Source organism: Balaenoptera acutorostrata, chromosome 6, assembly GCF_949987535.1.
Source record: "Balaenoptera acutorostrata chromosome 6, mBalAcu1.1, whole genome shotgun sequence".
In the NCBI taxonomy this organism is placed as follows: Eukaryota; Metazoa; Chordata; class Mammalia; order Artiodactyla; family Balaenopteridae; genus Balaenoptera; species Balaenoptera acutorostrata.
In genome coordinates this window covers 111,683,553-111,707,771 of record NC_080069.1, presented here as the reverse complement: position 1 = coordinate 111,707,771, position 24,219 = coordinate 111,683,553, and the positions used below count along the sequence as shown (strand labels likewise).

The 24,219-nt window shown below is 43.6% G+C and overlaps 1 protein-coding gene across 3 annotated transcripts; it reads right to left on the bottom strand.

Moving 5' to 3' along the window:
- Positions 1–936: 936 nt before the first annotated feature.
- On the bottom strand, positions 937–24,177 carry LOC103012115 (protein CutA homolog). 3 transcript variants are annotated; one of them, XM_007178115.2, is made up of 6 exons: positions 19,970–20,210; positions 16,008–16,156; positions 10,117–10,176; positions 8,438–8,483; positions 8,137–8,186; positions 937–4,325 (listed from the first exon to the last, which is right to left on the bottom strand). In XM_007178115.2, the coding sequence occupies exons 1-6, from the start codon at positions 20,036–20,038 to the stop codon at positions 4,223–4,225; spliced, it is 477 nt and encodes a 158-aa protein (XP_007178177.1). In that variant the 5' UTR covers positions 20,039–20,210; the 3' UTR covers positions 937–4,222. The 3 variants fall into 3 exon arrangements, with proteins under 3 accessions (XP_007178177.1, XP_007178178.1, XP_007178179.1); XM_007178116.2 differs by lacking the exon at positions 19,970–20,210 and adding an exon at positions 21,857–24,177 and having other exon boundaries at positions 938–4,325; XM_007178117.2 differs by lacking the exon at positions 8,137–8,186 and having other exon boundaries at positions 4,189–4,325; positions 19,970–20,216.
- Positions 24,178–24,219: the final 42 nt, after the last annotated feature.

Here is a 24,219-nt window from a genome sequence, read left to right as displayed (position 1 = left end):
TTTTCTGTGAGTACCTGACCCATGGGGGCAAAAAACATTTGCTGAGGGCCACAGAGAAGTGAAAGCTGGGGACTGAATTTAGAATGTGACCCTGTGAAGATGCTTAAGTACAGGCACTGTAAAACTTCATTCAGAGTTTGCAAGCACACAGTTGTAGAAATCTGAAGTGCATCCCTGGCCTGGCTCTGCTGGTTGGAACCTGCACTACTTTGTCAGGTTCCTTTGCTCCAGTTCCTCACCCTTCACATGCCTGGGAGAATCCCTGCTGTATTCAGCACCCCAGATATTGAGGGAACCCTCTCACATATAAATGTGATGGATTACCACCTTAAATAAACTTCTCTAAATCGGGGGTAGTAGTTTAGAGAGAGAAAAAGAGGCAGCATGAAGGGACAGGAAAAAGCTACAGGGAAGTGAAGGCTATGAGTTCAACTGAACTCTGTTTTCAGAGGTTAGTGTAGCATGTTAAACCCCGAGTGTTAATGTCTGCCCTTAAAAATCTTCTTTAACTACAGCTTCCGCTTTTTCCTACCACTCTTTCTGCTGCAACCTTATAACTGCCCTTGGAACAAAACCACAGTTGGAGCTGGGGCCGGGTAGAGGATGGGATTATTCTCTGGGCTGAAATCAGTGTAACGGAATAAAAAGTGAACGGCACCAAGCATCCAGACATCTGGGCTCTAGTCCAAGTTCTACAGTGAATCGGCCCATAGACCCTCCTGAGGGCAGTGGTCCTCCCCAAGCTGGGGAGCCCCTGTTCCTGTGCGGTCTACGTTAGTGTTTACAAATTTACAACACATATCTATCTACCTTTAGAATTTAGGAGCAAGAAATTAGAATTCTCACAAATTCCCTAAATCATAACTTATTCTTAAAATACTGCGAACATTCTTCATATTTTCCCCGTTATTACAGATATCTGAAAAAAAAATTAACAAATAGGAATATTAAGCTTAGTAGAATTTAGAAAGAACTACAGCCTCTAGGGAATACTTAAACACTGGAAAACACCGGGGAACATTACTGGATAGTATTCAAATAACGTAACATTCAAATATCCTAACGAGGTTAAGAGTATATAGAATCATGTGTCAAAACTGCCAAATTAAGAGTTTATTTTGCTTCCAAAGCTTATTTCTTGGAACACTGCTCATAGGATTTGTATAAAGTACACTATGTGTATAAACTTATCTTATTTGCAAGAATAACTCACAGTTTGCGGTAGACAGGGCTAGACACACCCTCTTATGACATGCCAACAATCACAGGCAAGACTGACTAGGTGGAAACCATTTCTCTTCTACATGCTCCTGTCCTGGTTCTCTTAGTCTTCAACTCTATGTTAGCATTTCTTGCTCTAGTTTTTTATTTGATGAAGCTGGATTCCCTCAAACCAGCAACGTCTCTATGCTTTTAAGCTTTAGTATTCACAGATAAAATTTTACTACTTTTTCACATTTCCTCAACTGACTCTCCCAGGGATTCTGGGATCAAAAAACAAGTTTCCTGAGAAACGCTGGGAAGGAATTCCCGCGTGGAAACCCTGATGCAGGTCCTAGCCCCAGCTCCCACAGCATCATCTGGGAGGACAGTGTGGTAGAGTGGCCAAACCAAGTAAGTTGGAGTCACACAGACCCTAAAAATCATTAAACTCCTCTAAATCCGTTCCCTCATCTGTAGGATTGAAGATATTATTACCAACATCCAGATCTGTGGGGAGAAGTAATGCAATATATCAATACCAACTACCACACAGATGTTTTAGGAACAAACAACTCTTCCTTAGAGTTGGCTACAGCAGGTTCTCTGGGTCTTTGGCCTACAAAGGGATACATCCAACCTCTTTGAAAGAGGCAGTAAGAGCATCAGATTTAGAATCAGAGACTTGGGTTAGGAGCCTAGTTCTGCCACTTACTTTAAGTGTCTCCTGCTCTCTGACCTCAGGTTTCAACTGCAAAATTAGGATAACATTGACGTGTAAGGATAAAATAATGTTACGAACCTAGGGCAGTACCTGGCAGAGAGGGCTGGTGTTTTGTCCCTGTCTTCTCCTATTTCCTATAGCCAGCTGTGACACTGTGACAAAGGAAGGCCACCAAGAAACAGTTTTCAATGCACAGTCAGCACAGAAAATGAACCAATGAAGGCCAGAGATAGAAAGAAAAACCTCCTTTGGAATTAGTCCCACCTCAAAAAAGTTGAAGGAAAAAAAGTTGGATTTTGCCAACTCCATAAATTAGGAAGTAATTGTGGACCATAGAGAAAGCTTTAGCTATTCAAATCCTTGAAACATCAATTCAGGAAATATCTGCCAAACCCAGTGCCAGAGACCAAATGGATTCAAACATATCCCTCACCTCGAGCAGCTCACAATCTAGAAACAGGAGACTGTGACGCACAAGGATAACAGGACATCAAGGCAGGAGAGATTCCTTCCAACCGGGGACGCCAGGCCTTGCCAAGGAGACTTCTTAAGCACTCATGCAGAAGGGTGATCAGGCAGAGGGGACAGCCTGAACACAGGAGTAACAGCACAGCATACTGGAGCACCCACATGCCAGAGTAGGTGAAGATGGAAAACTAAGTTGAGGCAAGGCTCCGAAGGGCCTTGAAATCCAGACCAAGAAATTGACTTTATCGTGAAAGCAATACGGACAGTCCATTTGGGGTCCCCAGTACATTTTCGGTAGGGTTTACTTTACACAAGATTTTCACATGCACCAGAGACATCTGTCGTAAATAAAGAGGACGTCACCATTATCATTTTCTTTCTTCTCCTGAGGCAGCCCACCAAACTCCCCACTATCACAAACAGGATCCTCTGGACCTCTGGAACGGGCTCAGCCTGAAGTCGCTACAAGGTCTTCATGGAAGGGCCCTTGCAGATCCTCCCTCATTTTATATCTAGAGGAACTAAGGTCCAAGAAGCACAGAAGGTGTCAGAACCAGAGCCTGGCAACACCCTTCCCACACACCCTTCCCTCTTGAGAAGGAAGACCTAGGATACTGCAGATGTCTGTGGACTCCCACCCAAACTGCCCATGGTGTCCCCAGAGTGGAGTCACCTTGTGACAGAGCCATGGAAGCAGCCTAGATCAGGTCTCTCTTCTCATCCCACAGGGATCTTCCCCATGGAGAAGACACCCGTGGAGCAGGTTTAGGAGAGCACCAGACAGAGTGAGCAGCCTTGGCTATCCCGTCTGTAACTCAACATGCCACCCACTTTCTGGACCTCACTGCAGTTCAGTTTCCTTTCCTATAAAATGGAGACTGGCTTAAGCCACTGGTTTACAAACTTTTAACAACAGAAACTTAGCTCAATACATAAAAATAATAAAAGCACAGTTGCACTGGTTGAAGTATGAGTAGCCCCCAGGGTACCTTCTGTGAACCCCTGGGGTTCTGTGGGGCAAGTCTGAAAAACACTTGTCTAGCAGTCCCCCTGGGTTCTTCCTACTTCAGGATGCTCAGTTTCAATGCTCAAGTGGAAAGCTTAGTATGGTGGGCTCAGAACCCATGTCTCCACTGAGCAAGGCACCAGAACCTTCTGATATCTGCCCCTTCAGGCTAGGAAAGAGTCAAGACCTACTCCCAATCCGTGAGGCTATGTCTAAGCCCTAATACTCCCCTAGTCCTACGTGCACTCAGGAAGCCCACTCCTGGTCCCACTTCCTCAGGACTCAGGAATAACAAACACCATCTTTAGCTAGAAGAAATAAAATCCTGCTTGTCCCTGAAATTCCACCATTAGCAATTCATGCTTTTGGATAAAGCACTTCCAGTTCCCCTAGGAGGTGGCATTCACCCCACACACTTCTGGGTGACAGGTCAACAGGTCCATTCTTCATGAGAGGCAGGAGAGTAATAACATACTAGGCACTCAATATAGGCTCAGTGAACATAGGTGACAAACCTCACCCTCACTGCCGCCTCCCCTTGGCCCCCATACACACTCACCCTCGCCCTCCCACCCCCAGCCACCTTTACGCATGATGCACTCAGAGACAAGATCCACTGGGTTCTTGCTTGGCCTGACTGGCCCAGCGTCCTCTTCCAGCCTCAGAAGCCTTGGACCGTCATCCTCCACAAGTTACTTAACTCCTCTGTGCTGACAGAAGCATGGAATCCAGAGATGCGAGGGAGCAGAAAGAAGCCTCCCCTCCCCCAGAGAACAGCTGATGAAGGTTAGAGTCAGCCAGCAGGAGGCACAAAGAGCCCCCACTCATTCCTCCTCCATGCCCTCCTCCAGCCACTTTAAATAGTGCACATCTCCTTGGTCCATGGGAAGACTGAAGACCTCTGGGATTTCAAAAGGATGCACCAACCTTTGGAAAGAAAGCAGAGCTCTGTGAGTGACCAGGATTAGTCAGCCTATGCTATAAAACCCAACTGGGCAGCCTCACTTGAGGCCCTCCGCAATACGCCTGCAGCCCCCTGCTCTAGCCCCACAGCCCGCCACTCCTACACCTGTTACCCATCCGTCACCAAGTGATGAGTTAGGCCGGATGGCTCTAGAGTCTCACAGACATGGGTTCAAATTCTAAGCCTGCCACTTACTAGCTATGTAAGCACGGACAAATCACTTAATTTCCCTAAAGGCCCTGCAAAAGAGGGGATAAAAATAGTACCTATGTGACTGGATTGCTGAGGATTAAATGAGACAAGGTATATAAGGCACATACCTGGTACACTGGCGCTGTATGCATTCAGTAAATGTTAGCTACTGTTTTTATTACTATCCTTCACTCATCACTGTGCCTTCCCCAAACAACTCCCCCTTCCCCTGTACCTCTGTATTCTCTTCTCCACCTAGAAAGTTCTCCCTGTTCCTGCTGATAAATCAAAAGCCTCTCTGTTCCTCAAGGCTCAACTCAACCACTGACCTTTCCCCAGGGATCTTCCCTGACCATCCAAACCCACAGCAATCTCTCCCTTTTCCCCATTTCTTTCACCTAGTCCTCGGCATAAAATGCCAGTTCTCTTCACTTTCCAAACTGAAAAAACATAAGGCCTTGGGCCTTGGTCCCATCTGGCACACAGGAGTAATAATCCTCTGCTTCTTTTTTGCTGAATTAGGCACTGTAAAGTTCTCATGAGATAGGATGCTTACTAAATCACAACATGTGTATGTATAGGTGCTTAAACATTAGCAGTAAGCTGGGTAATTTTATCTAATGCCTGAGAAAAATGAATTTTCTTATTTCATGGATACCTAGACCAGTGTATGTGTTTTTATAAGCAGACATACAGAATTCAGTGTATGTATGTCTGAATAGCATTCAGTATAAGACATTTTAATAACACTTTAGTAGTAAGAGCTGTCACTGTTACAGCAATGCATGTGTATACTTGACATAAATTCTTTCCAATATGCGTAACAACCCAAGGTACTAGTATAGTCCCCATTTTATAGATGGGGCAACTGAGGCACAGAAAGTAATTTGCATGCACTTATGCTACAACTAGCAAGTGGAGGAGCCAGGATTTGACGCTGGAGGTCAAGCTCTGGGGTTCACTGTCTTAACCCTGAAGCTGTCTTTCACCAGTCAGGCTGTAATTTCTCAACAGCACTGGTTCTACCAAAGATGCCCTATTTCCACACCTCCGCTAAGGCAGTAACATGAGGGCCTTCTCTACCAATGGATCTGAGACCCAGTATAGCCATATAACCATAGAATCCTGCCTGGTTCCCTAAGATGTGAAAGGAAAGGGTTTTATCATCCAGACAGGTGACTTGCATTCTGGCTGCACAGGAGAGTCAACCTGGGTGCTTTGAAGAACACCATATTTGATCCCCATTCCAGATGAATTAGGTCAGAATCTGAGGTGGAGCCCAAATTGGTAATTTGAAAAAGTCTCCATGTGATTATAATATGTAGCCAACATCAAAAATCACTGGTTTAGGGCTTCCCTGGTGGCGCAGTGGTTGAGAATCTGCCTGCCAACGCAGGGGACACGGGTTCGAGCCCTGGACTGGGAAGATCCCACATGCTGCGGAGCAGCTGGGCCCGTGAGCCATTGCACACCGCAATGAAGAGTGGCCCCCGCTTGCCACAACTAGAGAAAGCCCTTGCACAGAAACGAAGACCCGACACAGCCATAAATAAAAAAATTTAAAAAAATCACTGGTTTAGACCAGAGAATCTCAAGCTTTTACTGTGCATAGGAATCACCTGGGGATCTTATTAAACTGTAGTTTGATTCAGTAGGTTTGGAGTGAGTGTGAGATTCTCCATTTATGGCAAGCTTCCAGGTGATGCCAATTATTACAAAACTATACTCTGAATGATAAATAAGGATTTACACCAGTGGTTCTCAAATGGAGTCCACTGACCACTGGGGAACTCCAAGCCTCTTACAGGAGGTCCATGAGGCCAAAACTATTTTCATAATAATACTAACTGTTATTTATCTTTTCACTTATGTTGACATTTGCGCTGATGGTGCAAAAGCAATGATGGGTAAAACTGGTGGCACTTTAGCATGCATCAAGACAACGGCACCAAACTGTACTAGCTATCACTGTAGCTATCACCACAATACTTGCATTTTAAAAAAGTCAAATTCACTTAAGAACATTCTTGATAATATGGTAAAAATTACTATTTTTATTAAAGTTTGACCCTTGAGTATGCCTTTTTAATATTCTGTGTGACAGAATGGGAAGCATACATAAAGCACTTCCGCTATATACCTAAGTTCAATGTTGTCTTAAACTTGTCTGATTGAGACACAAGCTAAACTAGACTTTTCCCAAAGAATACCATTTTTACTTTCAAGCCTGAGTAACCATCATTTGTCAGTTTTACAAATTAAGGTTACTCAGGTTTGAGTATTAGGTAGACATTTTCTCAAATATGAACAAAGTGGGCCCATCACTCAAATGAAGACAATTTATATCATTTAATGCCAATCAAAAAATTCATGTTTTGGGGGTTGGGGAGGGAAGGACTGGGAGTTTGGGATTAGCAGATGCAAACTATTATATATAGGATGGGTAAACAACAAGGTCCTACTGTATAGCACAGGGAACTATATTCCGTATCCTTTGATAAACCATAATGGAAAAGAATATGAAAAGGAATATATATATATATATATATAAATGAATCACTTTGCTATACAGCAGAAATTAAACACAATATTGTAAATTAAAAAAAAAATTCATGTTTTTAAGCAAAAATCAGAAGTTTGGAAAACCTGAATTTATCATCATGAGCTTAAAAGTGTCCCAACACTTAAAGATGCTTTTGACGAGATCCAGCTCTCTTATTAAGCCAGATTTTGCAAAAATGTAAAATGATGCCATTCTTCTCACTTTTTTGTTTTTTGGAAGATACGGTTACTTTCCATAAAAATACATTACTAGCATACCTTGTTTTATTGCACTACACTTTATTACAGATACTGTGTTTTTTTAGAAATTGAAGGTTTGTGGCAACCCTACATCAAGCAAGTCTATTGATGCTACATTTGCTCACTTTGTGTCTCTGTGTCACATTTTGCTAATTCTTGCAAAATTTCAAACTTTTTCATGATTATTTTATTTGTTATGGTGATGTCATCAGTGATCTTTGATGTTACTATAATTGTTTTCTGTTTTGTATTTTTAAATTAAGGTATATACATTGTTTTTTTAGACATAACGCTATTAACACACTTAATACACTGCAGTATAGGTTAAACGTAACTTTTATATGCACTGGGAAACCAAAAAAAAAACACCACATGATTCACTTTATCGCAGTGGTCTGGAACCAAAGCTGCAATATCTCTAAGGTATGCCTGTATTTATGTTAATATGTAATTGTTCTATTACTGTTAATTTAAATTAACTAAAAATACATATTTTAAAAATTTCTCAGCTTTAATTTCTAATACAGTAAACTTTGATATAACCCATATAAACAAAGGTCTTTGGGGTCCTTAATAATTTTTAAAAGTGTAAAGGGATCCTGAGACCAAAATTTTGAGAACCGCTGGTTTAAAACTCACTTTACAGATGGAGAGTCTGAGGGACAGGGCCATACCCAGGGTCACATGGGAGGCTGGTGACTAAGCTCTAGGTCTCCTACTTCTCAAGCTCATTCACTTAGTTCCCAGCATGTCCCGGCTGGGAAGAGATTGCACTATTACCTGATGTAGCTGGATAGCATATGGACCTTGGAAGTCTTTGTCTTTATTAACTGTAAAAGAAAGAAAAAAAAAAAAATCACTGCTTCAGGAGCTCAGCCCCAGCTCTGCAGCTGCTCATTCATCTGGCTGTTTAGGAGACAGCATTCCTCCGGGTCCCCAGGCCCTGTTAGTAGCTTACAAATGAACCTAGGGCATCGTATGTGGGGCAAGAACCTCAGCTAATTGATCTTTGCTAATTTTTAATTGGAACCTTGCTCTCACTCTTTCCCTATCAAGGCCGCATCCCCCGATCCTCACTCACCAGCAGGATTTCAGTGGCTTCTTCTATTTCTCCATTCCAATAGTATCTGGAGAAGAGAACAACAACAACAAAAATTATCATGCTTACAAGATGAGTTCAGTGAAATAAACCTGGCCCAATTAGGTGACTTACTAAGGTGGAAACTTTAAAATCTTTCCAAGCCCATATAAAAAAGCCTAGAGTTGGCCAAGGCCCTACAGGTCATCTAGTCTAAACATTCTAATGCACGCTTCTAGCACCTGCCTTAACCTTCCTGGAGGTGAGAGGCTCACCATCTCCTGAAAGGTTTTCACACGAGATGGTTTTTCTTATGGTGTGCCAACATTTGCCACCCAGTTGTTTTCCCCAACTTCCACATGAAGAACCCCCTCAGGACAGCCCTACAGAAACTCCTATATGTTCTCTCCTCTACACTGGGCATCTCCAGCTTTTTCAATGCTCATCCCATACTCTTGGCTTCCAGGCACCTCCCCATCCTTTGCACTGGTGCTCTCTGTATCACTGACTCTCAAAGCTGAGTGCCCACCAATGGGTAAATGAAAAAGCACAGGAAGATTCAGGGAAGAAGCAAGCCTTATAAAATATGGAAACAGGTCCAAAAGTTAAAAACAAAGTCAGTGACAATGTTTAGAAAAGAGTATGAGAACAGCATCATGGGAAGGGAAAGAAATTCGGCCTGAGAATGCCTATGCTGACCCAGGGCAAATCTAAGATGACTTAGGCCATTGGCCTCATCTCACAGAGCTGTGGTAAAAGGATGAATTACAAGGAAGGATGAACATATGAGGGGAACAGTAGGCTAAAATTCTGTTCTAGCTCCAAAGCAGTAGCTCCCAGACTGGCTTTATGTGAATCACTTACATAACCTCTTAAAAATTCAGATTCAAGCCCCATCCTCAGGAAGACTGATTGAGTAGATCCAGGAGGGAGCTCAGGAATCTAAAGCATAGCCAAATTTGGGAGCCCTAGCTATAGGTAATGTGAGCCACTGAGGGAATGACACTGCTGGGCAGGGGAAAGCTTTCATTATATAGCACTTTTCTGTTCTGACCTTTAGAGCAGACGTTATTTCTCTCCCTCCCTCCCTCCCTCTCTCTCGCTCATCAGGGGAGGAAGGAGATGAGAAACAGGCTGATCAGAGAGATTAAGGCACAAGACAAATCCTGCACAGCTAGTACTGGGATACTGACATGTTTTGATGAGGGAAATGGTGCAGACCAGGCTTAAGTAAAGGAGCTGATGAAATGAAAGGCAGACAATACACAGAAACAGCCTGTCGCATATGCTAAACTCTCAAAGTTTTCCAGAGAATCCAAAAGTAATGGAAATTATAATCTTTGATATCCCTAGTTGGCTTACTCAGGGATGGAATGCCCAGTTTGACTTCTTTGCTAAAAGCAAGCTAATTGATTTAAACAAAGAATGTGCAGACAAGATTCACTGTTCCTAAACTGTAGATTTTTTTCTCCCTTCTCTAAACACAGCCTGTTTTTGCTTTTGTTGAATGACATAAACCCACTGGTTGATTTCCTCTGAATAGAAATTGACAGTGAACTATTGATTAATTAAATGCCTTTGAGTTGTTCTTTGACAGTTCCCCATTAGTTCAGTGCTCTTTCCACCAGGCAGGACCTGACCTAGCACTCCCGCACCCTTCCACGGGCCACAGCAAAACTCACAGTGAGGATGCCTTAGGCAGGATGTTCACAGAGGCAGTCAGCTTCTTATCCAGTATAGCCCTAAAGCCAAGAGAGAGTGACAGTTACTGGGGCAAGTGTCCAGGAGTTCCTGGGAACTACTCAGGAAACCTAATTCTAAATAGATAACCATTTAGAGTGCCCCTCCCAACTCAAACCAACATGTTTCATAACTACTGTGCACAGAACCTCTGAAGACAGAGTTGTTTATAAGTCCTTCCCTGGGTGGGGAGAGAAGTAGGGAAGGCAGTTTTAAAGGACAGGCCTAGTCTGCTTGGGGAATGGGAATTTATTAGTAATGACGGAGAACAAAAAGACCTGGATTCCAATCCAGCCCTGCAGAAGGATGGCTGTGTGACCTTACGCAAGCTCTTTCTTTCATTCCAGAAATAAGTATTTGAGCACCTATCCAAGACAGGCACGACCCCCTCACTCAACCTGACTCCTGCTGTACAATCCGAGGATTGGTTCAGTCGGTGGTTTCCAACTCTTTCCACCACCAAAAACTCCTTTTATTATGTCACCTTCTTCTCCTTTTCTCTCTCGGATATGTACTAGGCTGACAGGGTTTCTGGTCTGTAGATATCATGTGACCACATGGAACTGATATAACTCCAAGGAAAAGCAAAAAAAGGCATCCTATCCTATGTCTGTCTTTGGCAAATACAGGCTCTTTTCACTTTTTATTTTTGTGAAGGTTCCTACCACAACCCTAAGAGCACAATCATCACCACCTCTGCAGACCTCTAAAAACTTCCTTTGACAGACCACAGGTTGGAATTCCTGCTCTGATAGTCTGATTCCTGTGCAGAGCCCTGGTGAACACAATAAAAAGTGCCTGAACTAGTACAAGTGTCATAGAAACAAAAGCACCACCAAGTCATCGATGCAAAGAAGTGTCCCCAAGTATCAAACCTCAAGCCCTCGGAATCAGGCAGGCCCTGACAACCCCCTCTCAGGTCTCAGTCAGCCAAGGGGGCCCGGTCTCAGTTCTCTGAAGTGTGTGGCCCCTGCCAGATAACCCTAATCTGAGCCCTGCTTACTGATCTCTCCTTCCGTTGACCGCTGCCAAGAGAACTGACCTACTTTCTCTTCCCCTGAGTTCCAGGCTGAACAGTGCTCTATTTAAGGCTCCACATTAGTGTGGTATTACCACCACCCTCATTCCCTTGGAAAGTTCCAGGTGGTAAATAAATCTCTGACTGTAAGAAGAGGCACACGGCACAAATTTGTTTAAGCAACTGCTGCAAGTCTTGCTCACTCAATCAAATGATCTGCTGAGAAATTACACTTCATTGGTTCTGAAGGTGGCACGCAAACACAGGGAGTGAGTTAAACCTCTAGAAAAAAATAATCCATTGCCTCACGGGCCTCCAGTCTCTTTGGTAGTGTGAACTCCTCAGTGAGTAATCACAGCAACCTGTCCTTGGGTAAAAGACTGTAAAGTTATGGAGGACTGTGCTATTCAAAAAGCTCCTGTGGCCAAACAAACAAAAAACAAAAACAAACACACACACTAAAGCCCAGCAGTGAGTCACAGACGGAAAGCTCAAGCCCTCATGCTCATCTGAGTAAAGCAGAAGACAGAGCTTCTGGGGTCTCTAGAAACTGCAAAGTTCACAGACTAGAGGCTCACAGACCAGATAACATGGTTTGGCTCTCACGGCATTTAAAAAAAATCTTGATTTTGCTACCAATATTTACTATCAGGGTATTTCACATTAAAAAAATACACATTACCTAGCTTCTCACCAAAAAATGAATCTTATAACGTTTTGGACCTGTAGTCCTACAAGGTCAGATTTAGCTAGAGCTGAGCAGGGGCTACTCCCTCAAGGCATGACATATGCTTCTCAGGTCAGTCAGTTTCCACTGTTCTCCCTCTCAACACCTGGGATGAGTAAGGGTTGCTAACTACAGTCATTCTTCAGTGCGACACCCCAGCCCACTTCACTCATTTAAGTTGCCTGCTTGTGATATCTTTGTCTGTGACCCTGGCCTAACCCAATTCCCTCTCCCTACGTATGAAATCAAAGCCCAGAGAAGGAAGACTTGTCTAAGGTCATATGTGGTGTTGGCAGCAAAAAGGACACTAGAATCCAGGTCTCCTGGTTCAACATTCAGGTTTTCACCCTAGCCCCAATAAGAGATTCTTCCAGTTTAGAATGTATCTGTCAATGAAGAGCTCTAAGAACACTGCCATGAACCAGAATGGAACTGAACCAGAACTGAGAGGCAGCAGACTGAACGCTGAAGAGCACTAAAGAAGAAAGAGCACTAAACTGGAGCTGAAAGACCTGGTCCCAGCACTAGTTCCATAGGCAGAGCTGGGGTTCCTGCCGGCTAACATTTATGGGGCCCTCCCCACCATGTACCCACTTACTCTCCTTCTACAAATCCTGGAAGCGAAACCTATTTGCCTCTCTTCTACCCAAATCATTCATGAAACATACTGAACAGAAGAGCTGAGGGGAGAGCTCCACTGCCACATCACTCAGAACTCCACTTGAGACTTACAGCTCAGCTGGCGGGCTGCACACACACCGCAGCCTCCCTTTTACACCCCACACCAGAAACAACAAAACATTTCTTCGCCGTGCCAGAGCACAGTAAGGAGAACGCTTTATGTACTAGCAACTAGGAGGAGGCCCTAAAGAAAAAAGGCAGCCCTGAGACATGCATGGGAGCATGTAGGGGGACTTCCTAATATAAGAGCCTTTGAATCTTTTAAACATTGGCAGTGATCTGGTTTTCTTGGCCTCCAGCAACCTGGAGAATTTTGAAGAATATAAAATTATAATTTTTTCATTAACATAGCCATAGTTTGAATCATATAAGTTGACCATCCTAAAAATTCTTCTTGAGGTGATAAATTATTCTTAGAAACTGATTTTACCTGTTGAATACTAGATTGTAGACGTATTTCAAGAATCTTCTTAGTAAGTTTTGCCTACACCTGCTATGTAAATATGTATGCCTATTATTTTATTTCCTTTGTTCCTTATTACATTTATACTGTTCCTTTGTAAATAAATAAATGTGCCTTTTTGAACTTGGGGCAGGAGTGGAGGGAGAGAAAATGAAAGCAACAGTCTGTAATCTAGATGTAATGGGAACCAGAGCAGGCAGGAACTTGGAGGCAACCATCAAGGCAAATAGTTGGAATGCCACAGCAGGAGCAGGTAGACCCCCTAAATCTCCCATGGCCCAGGCAACAGTAATGGGATGTTTGATACAGGCAGAGCAGCGAGCGTGGGAATTTTGGACAAAAGGCAAAACACTGTCCTAGTGGCTGGCAACAGCCAAGAACAAAAGGGAGAGTGCATGCCCAGAAGACCAGTTACTTGGGTACCCCAGCCAGTAGAATGTCCACCTGCCCCACACGCGCACTGCAGAGTGCCACCTAAGGTCAATTCCTGCAGCTGTTTCTGCACTTCCCCATAAGCATAGCTAAGAAGATGAGAGAGGTTACAATTAAGAATTACAACGTATTTGAGGAAAGTCAACACCATGAGAGACTAAAATTCAACAACAAAAAAGAATTTACATGAGAAGGATAATTGAAACCAAGATTTTAAAATAAGTACAATTATGTATACTTGAAAATTGCTAAGAGAGTAGATCTTAAAGAGTTCTTATCACAAAAAAAAGTAACTGAGATGATGGATGTTTAACTAACCTTACTGTTGTAATCATTTTGTAATATATACACATATAAAATCATCATGTTGTATACCTTAAACTTACACAATGTTATATGTCAATTATATCTCAATAAAGCTGGAATAAAATTAAGCATAAAATAAGTATAATTACTATCCACAGAAAGATAAAGCAAGATTATTGCATTTATAAAACAAGATCAGACAATTACAAAACAAGAGCAGTTGGTTATTAAAAACAATCTGAAATCTTGAAAAGGAAAACTATAAAATTCAGTCTAAAGAAAACTATAAAGTTCAGTCACAGAAAACAAATTCAACATCTATCTATAAGGAGTTCCAGGAAAGCGCGATGCAGAAAGAATAGAGAGAGTAGAGAGACTATATTTAACAAGTAATACTTGAACATTAAGACAAAGAGAAACTCCTAAAAACTAGGAGAAAAACCAGAGAGAAAAAGCATTACCTATGAAGGAATGAGACCCCATTCCTGACCTCTCATCAGCAACCTTGGATGCAAAGACAATAGAGACCCCTCTCCAAGCTGATACTGATCCATTTACCTGAACTGGCCTTTCAACGACTGTATTTAGAATCCAGGCCCTAGAATCCTTCTCCTCCTGATACCCAACACCTCACAGATGTCAGCTGAAGTTGTTCCCTGACAGGACCCAGAGTGGCTAATCCAGGGGTCCAGTGAATTCAGCACAGATCCTGGGTATACCAGAAGCACAGAAGGGATTTCAATTCCTAGCTGCTAAATATAATACTAGGTCATATTTCTGGAGTAATCACATGTTCTTTTAGACAAGAGCTATTCTCCAAAAGTAATGTTAAAAAGGAAAAAATAGGGGCTTCCCTGGTGGCGCAGTGGTTGAGAATCTGCCTGCCAATGCAGGGGACACGGGTTCGAGCCCTGGTCTGGGAAGATCCCACATACCGCAGAGCAACTAGGCCCATGAGCCACAATTACTAATCCTGCGCGTCTGGAGCCTGTGCTCCGCAACAAGAGAGGCCGCGACAGTGAGAGGCCCGCGCTCGCCGCAACTAGAGAAAGCCCTCGCACAGAAACGAAGACCCAACACAGCCATAAATAAATAAAGAAATAAAGAAAAATTTTAAAAAAAATAAGGAAAAAATAGACATTCTGGTTAGGGGCAGGAAAGATGGAATCAAATGCAAAGTTAACCTGTGACCATCAGTTTGGAGGCTATGTGCCCCCAAAGACCAAATTCAACACATAAAACACTATAACTTAAGCTATCATCAAACATCAAGAATGCTGAGTTGTGTAGAGCAAGAAGAAAGGGAGCCAGGAGCCAAATCCATTACCCCTCAGCCCCACTAACCCTCTTCAAAGCTGCAGCTATAAAGGAGTGAAGGGCAGGGGAGCTTCCCTAGCAGTCCAGTGGTTAGGACTCGGCGCGTTTACTGCCGTGGCCCTGGGTTCTATCCCTGTTTAGGGAACTAAGATACCGCAAGGCGCGGCCAAAAAAGAAAAATAAATTTAAAAAAATAAAAGAGGAGTGAAGGGTGGAAATTCAGATACAACAAATATTTTTTGAGCATCTACTACATTTGAGTTACTGGAATAAGGACTGTACATATATCATATAATTTAATCCTCTCAACAACCCTGTGAGGTAGGTGGCATTATCCTATTTTATAATTCAGAAAACTAATGCTTAGAGAAGGGAAGCAACTTGCCCGAGGTCACACAGCAAGTGGCAGAGCCAAGATTCAAATTGCTCTGATAACAAGTCCAGTGCTCCTTCCACCACAGCACAGCTGCTTTTAGAAATCTGCCATATACTTGGAATTGGTCTCCTCCTCCTCTTGTCATGGTGAGCACCTCTGGGACTGAGCAAAGACTATCTCCAAAAAGAGAGCTGGGTCAGGAATTAGGATTCTTAAATTCTCAACCTGCGGAGTTCCACTGTTCTCTTAACACCTTGCGCAAGCCACCTATCTCTCTGGGTCTCATATCCCTTTTACGCCCCCATGTACCACTCAGCATTTTCAGGCCCAGCAGTAGGATCCATCCAAGTGTCATTCAGCCATGCTTCTCATATCACCCCAAGCAGACAGCTGGGTAGTTCATCACTGGATGGGGTTGTCAAAAAGCAAGCGAAGTACCCCAAAGTGGCCCCTCTGGAGCATCCTGGTAGCTCCTGGGACTCCTGGGGCAGCACCTAAGCCCCTTCACCATACCTGGCAATATCTCTGGCAATCTGCTCGTTGGGACAGTTGACAAAAACGATGGAGTAAGTGCCGGAGACATAGCTGCCAGTGACAACTGAAAGGAGCTGCTGGCTAAGGGTCCTGAGCATGGGGTATGTCAGGAAAGAAGCAGTCAGGATCTACACGGTGGGAAAAGAGAAGCACAGATCAGCAGTGACATGGCCAACTCACTATTTGCCAGCTCAAGCAGACTGGAACCAAAGCTGGGCATCATATTTTCATCCCTATTTCCCATCCATAAAATAATTCCTGGGATCTGTATTGAGTTTTAGTGCTTAAAGTTTTCATGTCTAGATTATTTGCCTCTGCATTTTACAAATGGTAAAAAAAAGAAAAGAAAATATAGAGCCTCAAAAATCAAGAAACTTGCTCAAAATCACACAGCTTTGGGAATTCCCAGGCAGTCCAGTGGTTAGGACTCAGTGCTTTCACTGCCGGGTTCGATCCCTGGTAGGGGAACTAAGATCCCACAAGCCATGCAGCGTGGCCAAAAAAAAAAAAATCACACAGCTTTTAACTGAAGCCAAGATTAGGAGTCAAGTCTGGATAACTTGAAATCCATTCCTACTGTACAAAACTGCTACTGGAGGTAACGCCAACTGGCATCCACTGAACTGCTATCATCCTATGGAGATTATTATGAATGATAAGTTCTTACACCTGTCGATGTTTTAGGGAGTTAATTTCACCTTCGTTCAATTGTGTATGTGCCAGGTGCTACAGGGAGTCTAGTGGAAAAGGAAGGCTAATTCTAAAGCAATGTGACCTGTGCTACTGTGACAGACAATTGGAGGGTCCAGGAGGAAGGCTCTACCTGTTGGGGACAGGAAAAGGCTTTGAAAAGAAGGTACTATCTAAGTTGGAACTGAAATAATAAGCAGAATTACAAAAGAAGGAGATATAATAATATGTACAAACTCAAGAGGTATTTAGGGACAGATAAGCTATCTAGTCCGCATGGGTCTTAGTCTGTGGGTAAGAGATTGGGAGGAAAATGAGACTGGCTAGAACTATAAAGGGTCAGGCTAAGGAATGTAGGGTTTGTACTCAAGTGATAAGGTGCTTTTGCAGGTTTTAAGGTAGAAGAGTAATAATATGATCAAGCTGAAGGAGGATGGGGGGTGACCAGAAGGTAGTCTATTCAAAAGGCCATTACAATGTTCCAGGAAAAAGACATTAAGATCTTGAGCTAAGAAAATGGCAGTGACACCGTGAGAGGAAAAGACAGTTAAAATATCATTTTTCTTGCTTTTTTAATGACAAACTTTTAAAATAAGAGGAAATGAAAAGAACTGGAGGACATCTTCTATTCCAGGGTTCTTTGCTGGGGGGATACAAAGGAGTCATTAATAGGGATAGAGGCAACTTGCAAGGAGTCCCACTGTGACTCAGGCAAGACTGAACAAGAGTGTGCTTCTCCTGCCTCCCAGCCCGGGGCTCACATCTCGCTCAAATAAACCTCTGTCCTCCCACTCCTATGTTATTGCCTGGCCCTGCCTGGCTCCTACTTCTTGGCAGGGCCTGAGTAGCGTTTTTATGTCTTTAGCTTCAGTTTGACTAGAAGCCTGTCTGGGGTGGGTTTCTCATTCCCTCCCACTACCTCCACCAACACCTCCAATCCAACACACTAGTCCTCTGAACTAAACCAGTGACCACACAAGAAAAAAAGAACCAGGCTTTTCAATGAAGCTTTTGGTGACAACTCAATTAGATTATATAGGAAAAAAATAAAGGCACTAAAGAGCAGGATTTAAATCCTAGTGCCAGTACTGCTGCCTGTGGTCTTCAACAAGTTACTTCCTTTGCCTTCTATAAACGTTACCTAGAAATCGGAGATTATGACATCTGTGCTGCCTGCCTCAGAGTTGCCATGGGTTCAAACAAGATAGGAAAAACAATATATAATCACTAATCCAATAAAGGAAGGGACTGTGGTTTGCTCATCACTGTGTCCCCAGGACAGTTCACGGCACACAGCAGGTTCTCAAGAAATAACTTGTAGACTGGTGAATTAGTACACCAGCAAGATGTTGATATTGAGACAAAATAGCCTTGTGAAGTAAGTAGGGCTTTTGGGTCACCCACAGAGCTTTTGGCAGAGAATCGGACAAACTAAAAAACTGTAAGGAGTCAACTACATGACTCTAAGGTGGCTTCCTGTACAGACTCTAAACAAAAGGAGTAATGGTCTGTCCCTCAACCAAAAAAACCATTCCTAAGGAAGATCTAGGGCATTTCAGCCAGCAGTTATCAGTGTAACACAGAGCTAATAGGATTAACTATAAACTCACCTAAAATGTATTGAAACTCTTGTATGAACTCATAGTCAAAAAATACTAAAAGGTACTTTGGGCCCTCGGGGATTATCTAAGATAACCCTTCATTTAACAGATAATGTCACTGAGGCAGAACATACAGAAATTCTGTGACAGAGGCAAGACTTAAATCCAAGACTCTTGCCTCCTTTTCTGGGCTCTCTGAACCGCAAGGAGCACAACCAGGAATTGATACAGTGGTCTTATTTCAGCTTCACTTAATCCAGAGCCTCTCAATTTGGGGCAATTTTTCCCCCCAGGGGACATCTGGCAACATCTAGGGACAATTTTGATTGTCATGACTGGGGAGGAGATGCCATTGGCATCTAGTGGGTAGAGGTCAGGACTGCTGCTAAACATCCTTCTACTGTACCATCAATCACACTGAAATACAGACAGTTGTTTACATGTCTCCCTCATTGGACGTGAGCTCTTTGGCCTCATACATTTCTGTATCCCCAGCACTTTATAACCCCCTGACAAGGAGTATGGGCTTGAGAAATGTTTGTGGACCATATCAACAAAGAATCAGAAGCATGAAAGGTTGGTTTGGAACCAAAAGTGGACTACAGTATATTAGAAAGTGATATTACATGAATGCAAAATACACACATCACCATATTCCCTAATAGAAACATTATAACGGGAAAAGATTTACTGTAAGTTTACAGCATTTTCATATTTATGTCTTTACTATATACCTTTTCTAATTTTACATTCTTTTAAAATATTGTATGTACCCTTTCAATTATTTCATTCTTTTTTCGTCCTGCAGTATTTGCCTAGACTTTAAGAGATTATGGTTGACTTTACGATCTGTGTTAAGGTAGAAGGGGCCTCAGAAACCACCCAGTGGTTCTAAATTTGTAATCCATCTAGTTTTAAGGAATCTGTGAATACTCTGAAATTGACATTGTGTTTATACACTTTCCTTGGGTGCAAATCCAGACTTGCACTCACACACATACACACACACACACACACAAAATCAAGAAATGTCCCCAAAATGTTGAGCCACTGATTTGTGCCAGTTAATTAAGGGCCAGAGAGGGGAAGAAATGACCAAAAAGTGAGCAGCAGGACTGGGCTAGACCCCTAGGCTTGCTGCCCTCCCACACAGCTCTCCCTTCCACCACCCCCGCACCCCACCCCACTCAGCCCCCGCCCACTGCGACCACCAGCACCACTGTGGGGACTCTGTAGCCACTGCCAACCTTAACATTTTAACATACTTCAGAGATGAGAAAACAAAGCCCCCAGAAAAATGAGATGGTAACTGCACTGGAAAGAGGGAAAGAACCTATCATGTGACCCTTACATGAGAACTCACCAGCAGACACCCCTCACCACCCCAAGGACCCTGGCAGTGAAACACAGCCCAGTCACTCCTCCTCACAAGGCAGGGCATAAAGGGGTGCTGGTAATCTTCACCCTCACACCACGATCTCCAAGACACAGGGTGGTGCCTCCAAGGATTTTACCGTCCAGCCACTACCTGCCCGCCCGCAGCTCAAAATCCCAGGAAGAGTAAAAGAGAAATGCACCTTCTTCCCTCAATCCCCAGGCTGGAGGTTTAGAGGTGAGAGGGTTCATAGCACTGTAGCATGGAACACTCACCAAGAGGCATAAAAGGACAGAGGGTCGCGGGCAGCCTGGCAAAGGGCACCGTGAGCCCAGCCTGTCCATGGCGTCGCTGGTAATTTAGCAGCACAGCCTATTGGAACTGTGGCCTGAGGCCGAGTTGCTGGCTGATGGGCGGGCACGAAGGGCCTGAACTGCCCTCTCCCCTTACCACCTGCTGCCTGCCCCACTGCCCAGCCAGGTCCCAGCCAGGCTGGCCGGAAGGAGATAGTGGAGGGGGCGGGGAAAGAGGGAGTAATTTTTCACTGGGCAACTCTCCTTCTGGAAATATACAACCCAAGCACCATATGCAAACCTCCAACCCCTGCAAAAGTAAAAATACTAATTTTCCCTTCCCATTCTAACATACACATACAAAAAAAAACATAAAATCCCCAGAGATGTACAGATTAAAAGACCTAAGTTTCTTAGATATAAAATCGTCAGCCCAAACACAAATACACATACACAAAACTCTTCCACTTTGCAGGGGTCCCCAACCCCCGGGATCTAATGCCTGATGATCTGAGGTGGAGCTGATGTAATAATAATAGAAATAAAGTGCACGATAAATGGAATTGGCTTTAATCATCCTGAAACCATCCCCCCACCCCGGTCCTTGGAAAAACTGTTTTCCACGAAAACGGTCCCTGGTGACAAAAAAGTTGGGGACCGCTGTAGAGGACCATCCCACCAAAAAAACCCAAATAAATGAAGCACACACATGGCTGCCTTCCCTTCCCTGTCCCCCACACATCACTCCCTCCTCCTAGGATCTCCCTTCCAAACCTCTGGCTTAGAGCACACACTCTTGCTCCTGACTGCTCTCCCTATGAACTCATTTGTGTTCCAGGCCAGCTGCTCTGTGCAGTCTTTCCCAAGGTTAATCCCCACAGTCCTCTCTTTCCACTAAGGCACTTTGTCCACACTTCCGTTGCAGCACTTAACATCAACTATTAAACAAATCTTTAAAAGCAGCAAGCTAAGGACTGACTGTTGCCCTTTGGGGATGCAGAGTCCACTGTTGTCAGGGTTTCCAATTTTTTAATCCAGCTTTTTAATGTGAAATATCTTAATTTTTAAATGACGACACTTCAGGGGAAGAAATTGAATACACAAGGCCATAAGTAAATTTTAAGCCAAGGAAACTATTCTATAGCTTGACTGTGGTAGTGGTTACACAAACATTAAAAAATTCAACAAACTATACACTTAAGTTGGTTAATTGTGTTGTATGTAAATAGTACCTTAAACAAAGGAGGGGGGGAATGCTGAAAACCAATTCAAAATTGTTTTAAACTGGGCAGACGAAACAAAACACACCTGTTAGCTAAACTGGCCTGCAGGCTGCCAGTTCACAGCCTCTGTGTTTATTTTAATTACCTGTTTACCTGTCTGTCTCATTCCTTGGGACTATAAATTCTTAAAGGCCTGATACACTTCCTGGCAAAGTGTCTAACAAAGTCAGCTGTAGCCCTAGTCCTATCATTTACATCAATAGCTATGTGGACTCAGGCAAATAACTTAACCTCTCTGAGCTTTTTGGGGTCTTTTTGGTAAAGGAATGGCTAATACCTCCTTCATAGGTCTAAAGTGAGGATTAACCGAGAAGATTAATATAAGAATGCTTTATAAAATGTAAGACCATGTCACCGTTTCACGAGCAAGTAGTCTCATGTCAACTACCAAACAAGGTTAACTCAGAAAATCTCCATTTGTGATTGAAAAACTTAGTGTGTGTGAAAAAAACAGGGTTAGAGAAAATGAGGCTGAGTGATCCTAAAAAAAAACCTTTATATTCAAAGTCCACTAAAATAAATCAAGGCTATGATCTTTTAAATCTATTACATTAATAAGAAAGGCCACTGTTAATGACCATTTTACCTTAGATCCTGAGATGATGTCCCAGAGTTTAGCACAGGATCCCACAGAGATTATGCTCAATAAATGTTTGTTGATTTGGTGATTATAAAGATGGTCATGATGAAGACGACGCTGGGGCAGCAGGGGAAGGATGGCAAGAGATTAACTGTTATTTGGAAGAAACCGTTTCTGGATTCTCTTCTTCCTTCAACTCAGGCACCTCTACTCTCTTCAGATTCAATTCCAAGGTTAGATTCCAAAAGTCCAATTCTGCATTTATGGCCTTCGCAGATTCTTCAGATCTAGTAAGAGCCTCAGTGCCACTGCCTGAGATTATAAGCTCTTCTTCTGGAGGCTTCTTACCCTCTTTCTCTCCTCCTCCTTACTGGATTCAGATATGGACTCAGAATCCTCTTCAGATTCTGTACCCATCTCTTTCGCCCACACTACTTCCTCTTTATTGTTTGTGTCTTCCTTCTCTTTCTTCATCTCCTTTGCTTTATTTTGAAGGTTCTTTTGGGCCTCTTTATAGGTATACAACAATTTATTGAAATCTTTTTTAAAGGCCAAACTTCAATCCAGTAAAGAACCCACATCAACTGCAGCTTCAATGAGGTCTGACACCTGGTGTAAGACAGAATTGTTTCCTTAAATTCAACTTTATCTCTGGTTCCAGAGATTTGCCTTCTTCCTCATCTACAGATATAGACTCTCTGTGTTATTGCCAAAGCTTGAAACTTAAGTAGCTTATTAATTTCACTTTCATCAATATCGATGAATTTAAAGCCCATCCATTTTCAGACTCTATGATTTTTTTCAACTTCTTCATTAGCTCTAGGGAAACATGCATAATCATTCACAACATCATCCCAAAGGTTCCACCAGGCTTTATTAAGAGAGGCTGGTTTTTATATCATCCATCACCTCTTTTATTACTACCAAAGCATCAGCAAAGTTGTACTGTTGCCATGTTTCTTTCAAAGTGAGGCAAGGGTTTTTTTCAAAAAGTCGGCAAAGTAGTCAAATATATGCTTGGTGTATTACCTCCTGAATGCTTCAATTATACCCTGATCCAAGGGCTTAAGATAGCTACTGCCCTCTAGATGGAGAAACACAATATCATCATTGGGATGAGCAAAGAATGGAGTCTGGGTGACTGAGACCTCTGTCCAAAAACAACAACACTCTGAAGGCAAAATTTTTTTCTGTTAAATAACTCCAGGTTCAATGAATAAAACAATTACGAAGCCAATCCAAAATGAGGGCAGCTGTTAATGATATTGTTAGTGATCGCCGGAAAATAGGAAGGCGTTTTATACTTTTTTCCATAAAACACGTGCTGCTTCATAAAGCAGCAATGGTTTTGTCACCTGCCGCACTGGCACAAAAAATGAAAGAAATCCGGTCCTTAGCTTCCTCTAAGCTTTCCGGATTTTTGTCTTTTTCCCCAAAAGTACGCGAAGGCAAGCACTTCCAAAACAGGCTCGTCTGCTTGGCGGTGAAGACCTGCCGAGGTACAATGCCACTAACTCTGATCAGTTTCTGGCGTTGCTTGGAATACGTGGGTGCCGACTGGGTATTTAACGGTTCTTCCTCACCTATCAACCTCGAATTCAGCAGCCTATAGCGATTTCTAAACTTCTCCAACCATCCCCTGCTCGCATGAAACTTCTCTGGGTTGCCCTTGCCAGTGGTTTCCACCAGTTGCCTGTAAACCCGTTTGGCCTGGCTGCAGATGGCCTTCAGCGTCAGAGGCTGCCCCCTCCTCCTTTGGTCTAATCCTAGACCCCAAAGATTAATTCGTCTCCATCTTCTCGATGTTTACGTCCTGAGGAATGCACAGCAGCTGGGAGCAGACGGGCAAAACACTCTCCATGCTGGTCCTGACCGCCTTCTCGTTTTGCTTAAGGGTGCGCAAACTCTTCCTCCAGCTTCTCGAGAATTTTCATCTCGTCTTCCAGAGACATGACCCTCCACCTCCTCTTAATACGTGTCTAGCCCGGGAGCAGGATGCCCACCGCCTCCGCCCCGCCCCGGGAAGCCTAAGCCCCTACCCAAGCCGCAGCGGCGTCCACCATAGCCGCTGCCGAGAGCCTCGTTTTAGAGCCAGGGGGCCGCCCCCAAGGCCGTTCAACCTTCGGCTGGTCCTCATTCTCACCACTCCGCTTGCCGGGCATTTACCCAGCCTTCGCTCTCAGTGGGACAGAAGCAAACAAACCGGAGAGTCGGACTGCAAGACCAACTGAGCAGCGCCCAACATGACGCCGCACTGCGACCCCGTAACCACCAGCGACCCTAGTCAGCCCCGCTCTCGCGAGGCTTGGCAGCCCCCGAGCGCGCGCTGCCCGGCAGCTCCGCAACTCTATTGGTGCCGCCCGGGCCGT

Excerpts from the sequence above, each read along its gene's own strand:
- LOC103012115 (XM_007178115.2), bottom strand. The coding sequence starts at position 20,038 with ATGGACAGGCTGGGCTCACGGTGCCCTTTGCCAGGCTGCCCGCGACCC. Across the intron at positions 8,484-10,116 it reads CTGCCTAAGGCATCCTCACT|ATACTATTGGAATGGAGAAA; the intron begins GTGAGTTTTGCT and ends TCTCTTCTCCAG. Across the intron at positions 4,326-8,136 it reads ATGCTATCCAGCTACATCAG|GTTGGTGCATCCTTTTGAAA; the intron begins GTAATAGTGCAA and ends TTCTTTCCAAAG.